The following is a 16,623-nucleotide window of genomic DNA, read 5'->3' on the forward strand; positions in this document are numbered from 1 at the left end:
TTACTCCTTGATCACAAATCCCAAAGAGAGAACAGCTGATGAGAGCAGGAGTGGTGCCAATCCAGTGCCAACTCCCCATGAGGGAGGAGGAGAAGCAGAAGAATAAACTTGCTCTCCCTCCCCTATGCAGCCTCTTAGTCTTAAACATGTTAAACACAGCATGTTCACATACATGTCAGCACAAACAACAAAGGAAGGGTCTTATAAGAAACCACGGACAGATTAAGTTGACAGTGATAAGAACTTGAACCAATTCTTGTCTCAGCATCCACAAGAAGCAGCTGAGGAAACTTTTCACTGGAGGAAAATGTAGTTTTAAAATATCTTTAAGGTAATGACACTGAAGACAGCAATTAGAACTACTACAAGCTGACAGTGCATGAGGGTCAAGTGAATTGCACCCAAAATGCTACAGAAATAATAATAATAATGATGATTGTCAAAAGTCTCTGTGACAGCTGTCCCTAAAGAGGGGGAACACCATGGGAAGCAAGATGAGTGATGTTCACAAAGGTGCAAACAACCTACAGACCTAAAGGCTGACTTAGAGCACAGAGGAGCCTCTGAAAACATTGATAAATCTGTCCTCTACAAGATCCTGCTGAAAATCCTAGCAGCACACGGCATCATTCATCGTCCACCTGGCTGCTGCTGTCACACTATGGAGATGGCTTTATCACATCTGCGTGATAGGTAGACAAGAGCTGATCCAAAAGTCCATTTTAAAGCCAATGGAAAAAGTTGCACTGACTGTAATGGCACTTTCATCAAGCTCAAAAGCGATAAGTACTTTAGGAACCTGCTAGATAAAGGTTGCTGCTACTTAAATGTAAAGGTAATGATATTGTCTGCACTGTGAAAGTGAAAGACACTGGAAGAAAATTAAATCCTGATGTGTTTGCACTGGTTCTCTGAAATGTGACATGCAGCTTTGGAGCTCCTGCAGCAAGAAACATCATCCAGCTTCATGACCATTTTCGTATGGGTATTTGGGAAGAGAAAATATTCTCTATGGGACAGCTTTGAAACATGTTTGCTCATGTTCTGGACCATTTGCCATTGCTATAGGTTGTCCTTACCACAGATAATGACACATGAACTTGTATTTGGAGTAATTCATTTTTTCCTCCAAAGGTGCACCCCCCACTCACGCAATTTGAGTGAATGCACAATACAAAGTCTCTCCTTCAAGACTAAAAACATTTACCGGGTAAGAACATTACGGCTACGCTTTCATTTTTTGCATTGCATTTTTCTGACCAGGTAATTGCAAGCTGGAATTAAAAAGCACTTTCAAGTCCTACATGCCACTGATTTTTTTCTCATCACTATTTTTTTTTCCAATTTGTCTATTTTAAGCAAAATTTAATCATTATTCAATATGTGCTGCTGATAGAGACAGAGGCAGAATAACTGCAAGACCAGATTATTTTTCCCCCTCTCACATTATAAAATAATTGCTTTCCAGATTTGGCCAGCCTGTTTGACTGTTTAATAATAAGAAGCGAATCTTCAGTCAGAGCTTAGGTTTTTCCTTCATCTGATTTTCCTCATTTTGCATAGCACAAACATTTCAGAACTTCTTCCAACAAAATCTGATTGCTGTAGTGAGAATTGTACCCATTCATGTATATGGAGAGGCAGGGAATGAGATTTCTCATTTACACAGAGGTATAGAAACATTTGGTGATTAAGAATCTAAGTGAACATAAAATAAAAAAATGAATAAAACTATTGAGAATGGTTTCAGGAATATTTATGTATTTTGTGGCACTTTACAGAACTGGACAGCTGGGTAGACATTTGTTTTCTTTCTTGAGACTGCTGAAAATTTTTGTTAGTTTATTTTCTTTAATCTCAGGAATCTTCATCCCAAGGTCGAATGCTGCTGCCGTGATAATACTGACCCATGGACTAAACCAGGTTGAAAGGATCTTGGAAAGTGCTTAGTCCAATGTCCTGCACAGAGCAGGATCAAGCAGGATCCAGCCCAGGTGGCCCAGGGTTGGGTCCATCTGCGTCCTCAAAGTGCAAAGCCTCTGTGGGACAAGTGGGATTATGCTTGAGTGCATTTAACAAATGAAATATGATATGAATATAACATTGGGGGCTTTGATTCCAAGATAGTGTCGCTGACAGATTTCTGTCAAAAGACGTATGAGAACACTTACAAAACCAGAGAAGTATTAACTCTTTTGTTTTCTAAATGCTTCCACTTTGTCCATATTGTTGTTTACACTCTAGGTTAATTTCAAATAAATATTTCAGTCTATATTTGTTTAAATATATGCACATATTTATACATGTATATGTAAATACATCCTTATATACATTTAAAATGTGAAAAACAGCAGGGCGCCTCTACGCAGAGATTTGGTTTAGCTTTTTTAAAGCTATTTTTAAAACCCCTAGGATGTCTGTTATTAATGTGACTTCAACCACATGCTAGCAAATCAATCAATATTCTTCAGCATTCTATTTCATATATCAAATGTATGTGAAAATATTTTCAGAGCAAGTGTTGTTGCATTAGAAAAAAACCCCAAGAAACCCAGTAAGTCATCTCTAGTTTGTAAATCTAATCATAACACTGAAACCAAAGAAAGATGTTAATTCCTTTTGATCTAAAATTCATGACCACTAACAACATATACTAGTTTGTCTGCAAGACTAAAATTCTGAATGTGTGATCAATGACTATTTTAAGATTAAGTGACCATTTGGGATTACATTCATCAATACTAATGGTATCTTATTTAAAAGTTTAATGAGAAAGCTATAATGCATATCACATTTCTCAGTGAGATACATTATTATTGAATTTCAGATAGAGGGTATTACAAAAAATGAAATAAAAGCAAAAAAATCCATTGTTTAAAATGGATTTTGTAAGCGTATTGAACATGTGAACTGGACTGCAGGCATTTGTTAAGAGGGCTATTCTTTAAGTAATTCAATCTCGTTTATGTTCTGTACATATAGAAAGAGTACGTCTAAGTTAGATCTGAAATGAGTCACTATTGAACATGCTGATATCTACAGCATAAAAAACATATATGGCATTTTCAGCAAAATGTTTTAACATAATGGGTCAGTCGGATGCATGAAGTGATTTTGTGCCTCAGAAGTCATTTATTCACTGTATTTGAAGATGTGAGCCAGCTCTTGTACTTGAGAAATCAATAAGTGTAGCAGTTGAACTAACAGTGATTCATGCTCAGGGTAAAACCTGTCAAAACTGAGAGATGCATAAAATATTCTTTTAGTCCATATTCTTTTGGTAGCAAGGAAGAGAATTATTATTTCTTGGGAGCATGGAACAAAGAACTTTTAAAAGCAGATGGGCGTATCAGTTGACTCGAGTTGCTTATGGTGAACTCTGGCAGATCTCAATCCAAATTAAAGTTCTGTTCAGCTTTTCCAGTCTCCAGCCACTAATACAGTCTCCAATTAGGACTCCTAACAGTCCTTGCCCTGTTATTTATTCAGGCTGTTCTTGGTGGTTTTTTACTAAAATAAAATAAAAAATACAACACAAAAAACAACCATACCAACCACAATACTATAAAACTGATTTTTCCATTCAGCATTGCTGAGCAAGACTTATTCTCACAGATATTTGATAAAAATGTCACTAGTACCTCATCTTCTAAAACATACATTACAACACAATCGTAAAACTAGCTTTCAATTGTACACTATTCCTGGTAACATCATTAGTACACACAACGGATTATAGTAAGGGATAAATGGAATTTAAAAATCCCACCTTTTAAACACAGTGCTTTTTTGTCTATAAGCTATGATGGACAAACCCTGAACTTAAAATGGACATTTCTGGGATATTTTTGCATATTATCAAAACAGAGAGGAAGCAGGGAGCATGTGATGGGGCTGGCAGCTTCACAGCAGAAGCTACAGCTTATACTGTATAAAATAATTTGTTCATAGATTAAGGGAACTGCTGACTTCAATAGTGTAATGTTGCCTATTTATTTAGCACACAGGGATTTCCAGTCCCTGTGGATTATTCTGTGGTGTAGGAATACAACCACCTGAAAATCACAGTTTGTTAAGACTGAGTTTCTAAACTGCTGGATCTTGGAAACTCAGCTGGAAGCTACCTAAGTATTCCCAAGGTAATATTGTCATTCTTATTAAGTATGAATACTGTTATTGAAAATAAATACTTTTTAAAAATCTCAATAAACATACTGTTTGAAAAGCTAAATACCTGAGAATCCATTTTTACTGAACAACAGCAAAGCACAATGTTTTTTTTTCCAATACTGTTTTGAGTAAGAAGCTGAAAAAGGCAAATTCTGATTTTTCAACTCTGGCAATCCTGAATGGGGAAAAAAAGAGCCATCATCTGCCTAAATCAGAATTATTTTATTTATTTTGTTTACTTATAAAACTTGAGGCTGAACAGCAATCCTGTAAATATAACAGGAACAGAAAGACCCAGTAAGTTATCTGAAAAGCAGCAACCCCTTGGCTTGTGTGATTTCCTATGAAAAAATAGAGGACAATCAATTTTTTTTAAACTGTTACACAATACTGAACTTGTATGTATGAATCAATATGTCAGCTGATGAAATCATGCACTTTCTGGAAGAAATTAAAAAACCCTTCTGAAAAATACGTAAGTGGCTCAATATGGACATGTATGTGACATGTTCACTTTTATATTAGATTTTTAAAAAAGTGGAAGCATCCAAATTGTACCGTGACTTCCATACCTTTTTAGATCAGAATTTCTTTTAAAGGAAGAAATTGTGACAGTTCAGCCCCTTGTTCTGCAGGTGCTCATATCAATGCTCCAGCTGAGAGCAGCCCCATCATCCCATCACAAATACACCAAGAATGTAAATATAATAATGCATATATAAAGACAAATAATGCAAAAGATATGCAGACAGTCCAGGTATAACTCTGCTATTCCTAATCAGTAATAAGCTATTGACCTGTCTGATTAACTGAATTCAAGCATTAATACTTACAGAACTGCAATTGAGCATGGACAAAATGAGCCGTTGATCAGATGAAGGCCATTTATCAAACAAATACTAAACAAACATAAATGCTGATGATTCCCAGCATAAAAAACACTCTCTTTCCCTCATGTTCTATTTACGAGGACTGGTGGTTATTACATTTTGCCACATAATTTAGACGAAACCCTGGACAGAAGTGGGACACTATGTACTCGCATGAATACTCACTCCTATGGGGTAATTCATGGAAAGAGTGTCACCAAATTCATTGTGCAAGATTTTACTACAAAGTACAACATCTACTTATGCAATGACCTTGTCTTTTTTTAACTTTAAAATGCCTTGCAGATCTATGGAGCTATATAAAATAAAGACAAATATATGTAATAGATGAGTAGTATGCCAAGATCACTTACAGCCTAGCTATTATGTTAACAAATTTTAATATAGCCACCTATAGCTTCAACTCAAAGTAAAACAACAGCCTTTAAAAGGGGAAAATTTGAGCAGAGCACTTCCATAAATATCTGGCCTTTTAAACATTCAATCTTGTCATATCTAAGAGAGAAATAAAATATATCACAAAAATATTTGCAAGAAATAACTTCAAATTTTGGGTGTGGATCTCACTTAAAATTCCATTCTTATTTTTTTCTCACTGCCCTAAAGCTGATAAAAACCGGTCTTCTGAGTTCTTGACAAGTGATAAAGATGAATGGGAAAGTCACGTCTGCATCAGACTTTTATTTATGATCTCCTGAGTTCAGGAGTTTGCACGTGCATTATTTGCTTCTGGACTTATCTCAAAATGAATTACTGAAAGATAGAAGACCACTCTAAGGACCTAAGGAAATTCACTGCAAAACCAGGCTTATCTGAAGGAGAATGCATTTCTGGAATAAAAAGTTGATAGTGTGAATGTTAGAGCAGACAGTCACTTCACGAACAGTGCTACATAAAATGTTTTCCAGATTGCTGGTGGTTTAAGTCTCCTGTTATTCTTGTGCATGTAATAACCTTTTTTAGAAAATATTGTTTCCATGTCCTATAAGATAGATTTCGTTTCATCTTTTTTGTGTATGTTTCCAACCATCAGCTGGTGCTCCAGATAATGCTCTTCAAAGTCAGATTTTCATAAGCACTATATAAACTATCTTGTAGAAAACACCTGCACAGATTAACACCAAACAGTGGCTTGATTGAAAATAAGACATAATGCAAGGTGATTTCTTTATCCTCTAATTTTTGCAGAAAAAAAAAAATTCAATAATTAATTTCACCGACCAAGAAGATTATTGACAATTCAACATTTATTTTCCACCTAATTGGCAGAAAGATAATCTCCAAATGCAGAATAGATAATCATAATTTAAGACTTCATTGAATCTTTCCACTCAGAGATTCTTGTAATCTGAAGACAAACTCCTGAAGGTCTTTTCAGTGCACTCGAGTAAAACAGAACCAGAGAATCTCTAAAACCTTGATGAGCATGTCACTTGTTGCTGTGTGCCCTTAATTCACTCTAGACTGTGGTCAGCACTCCCTATCATTATCCTCTGAAAAACAGATATTATAGCAGCAAAGTGATGACAGACATCAGCACCCAGTAGATAAGCAACTTCTTTCTCTTGGGGTATCTTTGATTCAGGCACTGTGTTGGACTCTCATCTTTACTTCAATACATTAAGCTACAAATGTTCAAAAGCCACTGTTGAAATATTATTCATTCCTCCTGAATGAGGGATGGTTAGAACTAAAACTGTTTTTCTCTCACCTTTCTGAAGAGGATGGGATAATTCTTCCTCCTGATCTTACTATAAGAATTATTAAAATCTGTTTTCACAGTGCTTTAAACTAAATACATTGTTTTATTAGAATTCTCTAGCTAAAAAAAGATTACAGTTGAAGTCTTAATTCACAAAAACATTTCCTTTCTTTAAGGAGCATATAAATGCTTATGCTCCTAAACTACAGATGAACTTTAATCTGTTTTTAAGCACATTTCTGTACCAAGGGCTAGAAAAAACTCACACATAATACGTCCTGCATTGAAAGAAGAAAAGGATGCATTAATAATAGTAAAGAGAATAATGTAGGAAAATTTCCTGAAAGATGGTATTCAAAAAGGATTTGAAAGCAAGGAGAAGGAAAGGGCAATTTGTAGGAAAAATAAACCAAACCAAAACTCGACCAAATCACAAGGAAAGGATTATTATATCAAGTGAGGAAAAAAGGAGGTTTGCAAGGAAAAAGAGGAACTGATCTCATTTACTTGTTCTGTTGCTCATCTATGGCATATTATATTCTAGCAAGAGCACAGGGAGAACATGCCTATGATGTCTGAGCAAAAAATCCACTAATATCCAGAATAAAGCTTATTTTCATTTCACGTGGTCTCCAGGGACCACTTGCGAGGTATAACGTTCTGCTGAGGGACACAGAAGTTTCTCAATAATAAAAGAATTTCTTAGGACCTCAGTGCTCACTGCATGGGAAATTGCAAATTTACTGCCCCATTCTTCACCATTACTGCAAGAACAGTGTGTCTGATTTCCATTTCCTAATCAAAACTATAAATCAGGTTTCGGTCGTTGTGAATAACACCACCAGCAGAGTGAGAAAAACCTTAAATGTCATTTTAACACAGTCCTTATTAAAAGCAATAGTGAAATAACCTTTCCTCTGGAAATTTCAACTGGCCTAGATGCTCTGCCTCTCGGAGCATCACATTCTTTACTCATACCTTGGCAGCCTTCAAAGGAGAATCAAAATCAAAAAGATACAGCACTGCGAAAGCGTCCCCTCTCCGCACACAATACGCACAATGGTTTCCCTGCTGCTGTGTTCACACTGTCCCAGAAGAATCAGGATGGCAGGACATCCAGCAAGAACCTCTGTGTTCATCCCTCAAATTAGTTCCTACTTACTGATCTGCTGCCTTGCAAAATGAGACTTTTTTCAGCCATACCGACCAAATTACGGTGAGTGACAGAAAGTCTGAACTACACACAGTCAATCCGTGCAAGTTTTTTGGCAAAGTCAAAAAACTTGGAGAACTGATGAAAGCATTTCAGAAGTGTGGAGAACTATGGAGCACTGCAGCAAAGAACACACAGAAACTACCTCTAAAATTGCCATGGCCTTCTGTTAAAAAGCCAGACAGCCATGGTGCTTATGCCAGTAATCCTGGTTTATATTTTGTGATCTGCTAGAACATAGACAGAGGGAACTTGATGTCCAGAAATCAATTTACAACACTTTGAATTCCTTAGCAAAGGAATTTTCTTCCATATAAAGTTTAGCGAGCTACACGAAAACAGCTGCTGTGCCGCTTGAAATGGTTTTGTTCCTTCCATTAAGCATGATTTAAATGATTCATTCAATTATTACTTTTGTATTCAAAGATGGCTTATTTTATGCAGATTTATATCCTGTTATGCATAAAGGACATTCTTAATTGTGCTGAAACAACTGCAAATTTAATTAAAGTTTGCCATTCTGTGCATAAAATAAAGAAAATGCTGACAATAGTAAAATAAATATTCAACTATTTAATTTAACTCAACATTTATTTTTAATCCAAACATCAAAATAACCTTGTTTCTAATTACAATTTCATGACAAAAATGTCTTGAAGAAACATTTGTCTCTATTTTTCTCCAATCTGTTCAGCTGAAACACACTGGCTTATTTCTAAAACTGTTGATTAATAAATCTGTTCCAGCTGTATTACTGTATGTTACAAAGAACACAGATTAATGTATGTAAACAACCATTATAATTTTAAAAACCCAAAGCCTTGGCAGTCCAAAAAAGCAGAAATCCCATCAAATACATTACAGTGCAATTATATGCCTAAATCTTAACAAAGAAGGAAAATCAAGGGGCAAACATAGGTGTAAAGTCCAGGTGGCAATTTACAGCACATGGTGAAAGCAACTAAATGATTACAAAAGGTTATTTGCAGTTCCCTGTACTGGATATTATTAAAGACTCAAGCATGTGTTATAACACATGACAATAAGCAAATCCTCAGTTTCGCAAAAAGTTATAGCCAAATGACATATGAGCGTAGAATCTGGCCTGGTTCTACTGAAACTGATTTGAAAAACTCCCATTAAGTCATGACATTTAATGTTAATTTTAATTTTATAGGCAATACATCTTATAATTTATAGTTAACAGCTGGAGGAAGGAGTAAGGTAGACAGGTGGATTTAATCTCATTCAGACCCAGTAAGTCTGCCTCTGACTGAGAAAAAAAGAAGAAATCCCAAGAAGAGTGAACACTAATTTCATTCTTCATGTTATGAGGAAGCATTAGTTATGCAGAAATAAAGAGGGTTTCCAAAGCATCCCACACCTTTTCCCCAACACAATTTAAGAAAACAGCAGTGCCTCACCAGCCTAACAAAAACCCCAAGAAGCAGAAAATTTGGAGGGAAAAAAGGCTTTTTACTACATACTCACTTTTTTTTTTTTTATTTGTAACTTCTGAAAGAATTGGCTTACACTCCTTTTGGTGATTTTCCCTTCCATCCCAAGGAACGGATTTTTCCCAGGAGGTAAAAGACTTCAATGGCATTATCACTATTCACATCAACAGAGGACCTGGCTGCAACATCCAGTAACTGGCCAACTTCAGCACCGCCACCGCTATTTCCAGAGGACGCAACTATCACAGGACGTTCCTGGTCTGAAAGCCACGAGCCCAGCTGGAACACTCGAGAGTAACCATCACAAACCTCATCCAAAGCCATCCAGAACCACACCACGAACTGCTCGCCGAACCCTGTTCATTTCTCATTTTAATTTACTTCTTGTCAACATACTTGAGCAAAGGAAACAGCCAAATGCAAAACTAAGTGTTTGAAACCTCACCCCTCTATGTAACTACCAGCAACTGGACTGTAAAAGGAAAGTTTCTTTTTGCAGCGAAACCAAGAACAAAATATGGAAAGAGCGTTCTCCTGCAGGGGAATATATTCAGCACACACTGATAACAATTTGCATCTCAACAGACCATCTTTACTGTGGGGCAGGGAGACATCTCTGATGTTACTATATCTAGATGTAGTAAAGTGTGATGGATATTTTCATGCTTTCTTCTATTTCTATATCAGCTATATATGCAACTAGTAAAAAATCTGAAAGAAACTAACCCAAAATGAAAATTTCAATACAACAAATGAGGAAATGGAGTCAGTATAAGGGATTATTGAAGTATTTCACATAAAAAGAAACAATCAAGAAGGGAAAGGGCAAGGAGCAAACATTTTTCAAACAGGAATCAAACTGGAACCTTCTTCAACAAAACCAGTGAACTGAACAACAGCAGCTCTTTCCTGGCTTATTGATATATGTATTTCATAACAAGAGCTCGATCCAGAATCCACTACAACCAGTAGAAGAAAATCCTGCTTGGATTTAGTCTCAAGTAAACAAATCATTTTACATCAATACCTTTAGAATACTTCAGATCATCTTTCAGCACATTTTCCAGTGTGCAAATATAATTATTAAAGCTGCAGGTATACAGAACAATACAGCAATGTTACCAGGAGGCTAGAATGGTTTGCATAGTGTCCTGGAAATGAGTATTTTATTGTTCTAAGAATTTCACAACACACGGCTTTTGTATTATCAGTTACCAACACAAAACAATAAGTAAACTTCTATACTCTAGTAAAATGTGATAGAAAACAGTGATCATTTTGCATTTCTGAACATTCACTTCTGATATTAAGGTCACAGCTATACACAGGTGTTTGTAAAGTTTACTGGTCCAAAATAAAACTTAAAAAAACCCTACAAAACAGCCAACTCAAACTTGCTTAAATAGCCACTGAGTCCACCAATCCAGAACTATTCTGTAATGAAAGGCAGTCCACATTTTAATAGCACTTTTTGATACAAACACCAATATGCACAGAGGAAATTCATAAAACCATTTTCATTTTTTTGTGTGTTCAAAGATCTATTTTAGAAAACCCTCTATGCTTTTATTGACTGAAACTCTTTTTGACAACATAATAGCCCATAAAATCTCCAAAACCGACGAGAAACAAAGAACACATAGTCCAAAAGACTTTAAGGCTATCAGGCTTCAGACTACTGAAGCCAGTGATAAAAATTCCATTACATGAATCAGCCCAGATTTGTTTCTTTAGTACAGCCCATTAATGCCATGTACAGCTGTTTAAGCTAGAAGCAATACCAAAAGATAGGCTTTTACATTATCAGAAGTAACAGAACAGTTTAAGGGTTATCAAACCTGTACTACAAAAACCAGCACGACACTTCAGAGAAGCCACAGCCATTCACATCAGCTAAGAACATGCAAGATTTCTGTACACACTTAAATACATACTTCATCATTGCATCAGAAGGTTTTGGGAATTATTCAAGTACATGACTCATATTATATGATGTGGAATCACAGATGAATTATACAAATCGGCACTGGTTTCAGAGTTTTAATTGATTACAAACAGTTGGCTTACCTGCTTAACATCATATGCAAGAAGAACAAACCTTAGGTCTGGTGAAACGGAGTACCTTGATGCTTTGAATGTTACCTAAAACAAAGTAACAATAAAAGTGAGTTTGCAACAAGAAGGATTTTTTTTTTCCCCAAATTTTCTTACAACTTATTTAAGAAATTTCCGTTCTGGTTTAGAACATGTATGTAATTTTCAGAAAAGAATGACACAACCAAGTCTTAGTCTAATTTGCTGGTATCAGTATAATGGCAACAGATGAATCTGGCCTTTACACTAAATACCGATTAAGAAGCTGGTGAGTTTTTTATCGTGATTGCAAGCACTAAGCTGAAGAATAACAACTATAAGCAATTTATTTACAGAGGATGAAGGAAGATACTTTGGTTGGTGGGTGATTATAAGAAGAGATTCCTCACTATATTAAGCTTAAAGATAACATACAAGAAAAAGAACAGGTGCGCACTATGTCTCTATTGCTTTTCCTTTAACTCCACATACACAAAGATTTTGCAAGGCAATTTGCATTAAAGAAAAACTCTTTCTTGTAAGAAAGAAAGTGCTTAGTGGTGAGCAAAGTGAAACATAAGGTAGCATTACAAAACTAATATTGCTTTACATCTGTCCAAGACTACATGACACCCAACTGAATTCAGGGCTGTAATTTAATCAAGAGGTAATGCTGATGTCAGAAAGAATTTAATGTATCTAATGTATGAGGAAGATAAGAATGTGCTTTAAAGAGCACTGAAGGAAATAATTTTAAATGAATTTCAAGACATCTATTTGCAGAATGAAAGGAAAGGGGACAAGAAGTGAAAAAAGCAGACAAGATTAGAAAAAGCAGGATAGAAAAAATAGCAGAACCACAAAGTTAAAAGATAAAAGAAAACAAGCAAATAGCTATGCAGAATAAGACCTATCCACTATTCAAATGAAGGTTTTTCCTTATTTTACTTCTTAAGCATCCGTTCTGTTTAGCCTAACCCCACTGCTAAACTAATGAATTCAACAGGGGTTTATGGTACCCAAACCAGAAGTCACAAACTAGTACACTCAGAGAAACTAAGGAGTTATTCCAGGGGGGAACAAACAAACAACCTACCAAACAACAACAAACAAACAAGCAAAAAAAACACCAGAAAAACCTCTGGGGTTCCTAGGTAATACAATCACAATCAAGCTATCCAAAGAAGTTGAAGGAACAAAAGCAGTTTTGAAGATAAACTCTCTGTTAGTTTGATGCAAGAGCACAACAGTATCAAATGTTAGAAAAGAAACCTGCAGTCTTGAGGGGAGAAAAGAAAACCAGCCAAACCTAAAAGCATCCTTTGGTATTTCCAGAGCATTCAGAATAGTTCCTGTCGTGGTCAAACCAGCTTCTATGAGTTAACTATCTTTAGGCAAAGACAACATTAATCTATGAGTAACATTCCCTTTTCTTGGCACATCACTGAAAACATATTTAGATGTGAAATTTTGCTGCTTTCTAGCAGTTTGTTAATTATTGCCCCACTGCCTCAGTCTTCAGAAATATATAACCCAAGCAGCTTTCCAAATTTGTTCTCAGGGAGTGTGGTGTTCATCATTTCATGCTTTTAGTAAGAATCTTCAGTCACTGATTATGCCACCACAGAAGTAAGGATGCACTTAATGCAAACACCTGAGTAGATCACCTGCAAACTATTGGCAATTTGAGGCAACACCAGCAAGAGCTGCTGACATATTCTATATCCAAGTATAGAGTCATGTGGATCTGGGATTTAAAATCATTTGAATCCTGCTGAAGATTACTTTGTTCATTCAGCTTGCACTCAAATGCAAAATTTTGTTTGCCTCCAGAGATGGCTCAGACGCATGATTTACGTGCAATGCCAACAAGCTATAATCTCTTGATTGCAGGTAATGGTTTTGGCAAAACGCTTTTTATTTTTGTTGGTATAATGGCATTATTCTTGTTAAAAGGAGCATGAAGATGTTTCAAACTTTTTAATGGTTCACTTAAGAAACAAGAAAACAAAAATTAGACCAGCAGAAATCACGTGTTCATTGGCAAAGGTGGTAGCAATGCTGATTTCTTCAAATTCTCGTAAAGAGATGATTAGCCTATTAATTTAAAGTTGGATTTACAATCAAGCCTTTAAGGAAATATAATTTTAATTCTAATAGCATCTCAGAGAGATTAAGTGACTGAAAGTCACTTAAAGAGAGTAAAATTTCCTTAGAGTTCTATTTTGGTTTTTTTTGTAAAGACAAGCACAATTTTGGCACTAAATTCAGAAAGCGTCTACTTGCATGCACAGAAGCAGCTCTTCTAGATTAACAACAGAAAGAAAATAAATCACCTTATTCCTCCTGCCAAACATGGCAACTAAGCTCACAATCTGTGAGTTCCCTAAAACAGAAGACATATTTCAGGTTTTTCCCCATGAACATGTCAAAGGTATTTCATGAACCAAGAGACACCTGACTCCAGGACTGAGCAATTTGAGATCAGCTGGTGATGGGCTTAAAATAAAGTTGCAGTCTCTGCTGTAGGAGGTGAGATTGTGCCCCTCAAAAGCCTTTCGGAGATTGTCTATTGGGACATTGACTACAGGGATTAGATATATTTATTCATTAAAAATAAGATTGCGAAGTCTCTCACCCCAAGGGTTTGCTCTGTTCTCAGGAGAACACATTTTTGAATTTTAAAGAAAGTGTTGGAAAAATATCATATTTGAAACACTGGGAATTAAAAAAACCCAGGGTGTCTTGTTATGAAAAATTTGGAGGATGCTTGTTCCACTATCATGTCTGTGTATCTGCAGCTTCTCAAGCTTCTTGCTTTGTCAGGAGCTGTTGAGCCTTCTTCCAGGTAGACAGACCCAAATGCTGCCCCTTAGGACTATGGTTTAGCTGTGCTTGATCTCTAAGAAATGCAGCTTTGGACAAATAAGCTCTGAAACAGGGAGAAATACAGCTGGCTGATTACGCATGGCTCCTGGACGCACAAGCAGGACTAGTTTCAGCTGGTTAGGAGATCAGGGGTAATTCAACACAGCACTGCAGTGTGTGCTCCGTATACACCACTGCCCCCTTTCCAAACCACAACAGAGGAAAGGCAGAGGAGAAGAAAAAAGGGAAGGCAAGTTCCTTATATTCCTAGTATCTGTCAGCTCTACCCAGCCTCATCGAGACTCAAATCCTCACAAAAACCATTAGCTATGTGCAACTAGAAAACACTTTGACTAGATAGATAAATTGCTGCTATTCCTAAATTACCTGCATTTGACAGTGTTGTATGATTCAGAGCCAAAAAAAAAAAAAGCTTTTTAAACACCTGTACACTGTCTTCTCTTCTTCATTCACAAATCTGTCATCCACTTTTCCTATATTGCTGAATTTGACAACATTTCACTTTTTCAGACATGAAAGAATGATCCTATATCTGATCTTGGATTCCTCACCCAACAAAACCACCACTGACTGTATAATTAGGTCTAACCATACTCAACATTGCATTTCTAGGCTTCTTTGAAGTGCCTCACGTGGTAAGAGTTTTAATTCTTCTCCTGACAGTGATGCATGATGTGATGATCCCACAGACAAGCAATGACTGCTCGTCTCACTGTCACCATAGATTGCAGGGGTAAAAGCCGACTGGAGGCAAAGGGACACAGTGCATTTAAAAAGCCTTTTGCCCTTCAGCTTTCCAGCTTTTTTCTCTCATCCACACTCAAAATATGTCTTGCTACACTTAGTTTTGCATGGAAAGAAAAGCAGATCAGAACAGCTTGAGACAATAAGAGTGAAAACAAAAGAAAAAGCAACTCTGCAACTAATAAATATAAGGGACAACCCCCCTCCTACACACACAGATGGCTTTTCTTCCACCTTTCCATATGTATGATTAAAATAGAAAACAACATATATTCTAATGTCTATTTTTCTTGCATGATTTTTTTTTTCATTTTGCATTTTATGTGTGTTTTGCTGTTAACAGAAATGCCTGTTATGATTGCATTTGAGAGATGTTTTAGGTTGGGTTTAGCTTCTGCATCCTCATCAAGGGCTTCTCGCTATCAGCTCCTTTCTATTTCTTCTGTTTTCTCCATGTCTGGTTCTGAGTTACTGATGTAATTGGCTACTCCCTTCATCTTTGCTCTGTTCTTTCACCTACTATAAAATATTGGTTTTTACTATTTTTGTGGATTTTAACGACTATAACATTTAAATCAGTACCTTATTCATATGCACTCAAAAATTCACTGTAGAGCAGACAGATGGAAGTTACCTATACCATAGCCTAGCCCAGAGCTATAAGAACGTATCCTTAACATCTGTCAAACACTTTATAGTACTCTTTTTCCATAGTTTCAATTTGATAGTTTTAACTGTGATGTAATATTTCACTTAAAACCTATAAGATGAATTTTTCAATTTTGTTCAGTTTACTTACTTGCTGCTGTTGTTTTTTTTTTTCTTTAGTTTAACCTCTGCTTCTCTTTCAGTTTATTTTACTTCTGCTTTACTCAGAAACTTACATCTTCCACACTCCTTTTATCCTTCTCCAATTATTGTTTAGTGCTCATTTACACACATTTAGGCTTTAAAAATATTTGTTATTCATCCAGGATAAAATATTTCAAGACCTCTAGAATATTACTTTAAAGCCTAGTGGCAACACTACTGCTTAGGAAATTATACATCTCTATATATCACATACCTACACCTGTATAAGGATTTTAATTTTATGGTGTAACTGAATATCAATGTATGGGAGCTCATCAGCACTCACAGGTATTCAGCTCGTCTTATCAGATAGGCATTGACCAAATGGAAATGCATAAGTGGAATCAGATGGGACAGAACGACACGAGCTGCGAAATGAGACGGCATTTGGCATGTAGCAGTTTCCTCGCTGTGGCTGGGAGGAGAAGCTGGACCATGGGGAGGTTAGAGAGCATCGCAGGCTGGAGCCATGCAGAACAGCAAGACTTGTAGCAGAAGAAACTGGGGACGTCCGAGAAGAGAGTCAGGTTGTAATTAGGAAAATGCATCATAATTACAATGCTGAAAAACTTCCAGGGTTACGGTTCTTAAAGCACTATTTGTTGTGTCACCCGAGCATTTTATCTAGAACCA

General features: G+C 36.3%; 1 protein-coding gene across 3 annotated transcripts in view; it reads right to left on the bottom strand.

The window, feature by feature from the left end:
• Positions 1–16,623, bottom strand: part of DPP10 (dipeptidyl peptidase like 10) — a gene marked incomplete at both ends in the record, with an annotated part of 492,309 nt that overhangs the window by 120,928 nt on the left and 354,758 nt on the right. For all 3 annotated transcript variants that reach the window (XM_080346727.1, XM_080346726.1, XM_080346725.1), the window contains one exon: positions 11,500–11,574. In XM_080346727.1, the coding sequence (XP_080202853.1) occupies positions 11,500–11,574 (75 nt within the window). The remainder of the gene's footprint in view (positions 1–11,499; positions 11,575–16,623) is intronic.

Source organism: Nesoenas mayeri (genome assembly GCF_963082525.1).
Source record: "Nesoenas mayeri genome assembly, chromosome: 6".
NCBI classification, from domain to species: domain Eukaryota; kingdom Metazoa; phylum Chordata; class Aves; order Columbiformes; family Columbidae; genus Nesoenas; species Nesoenas mayeri.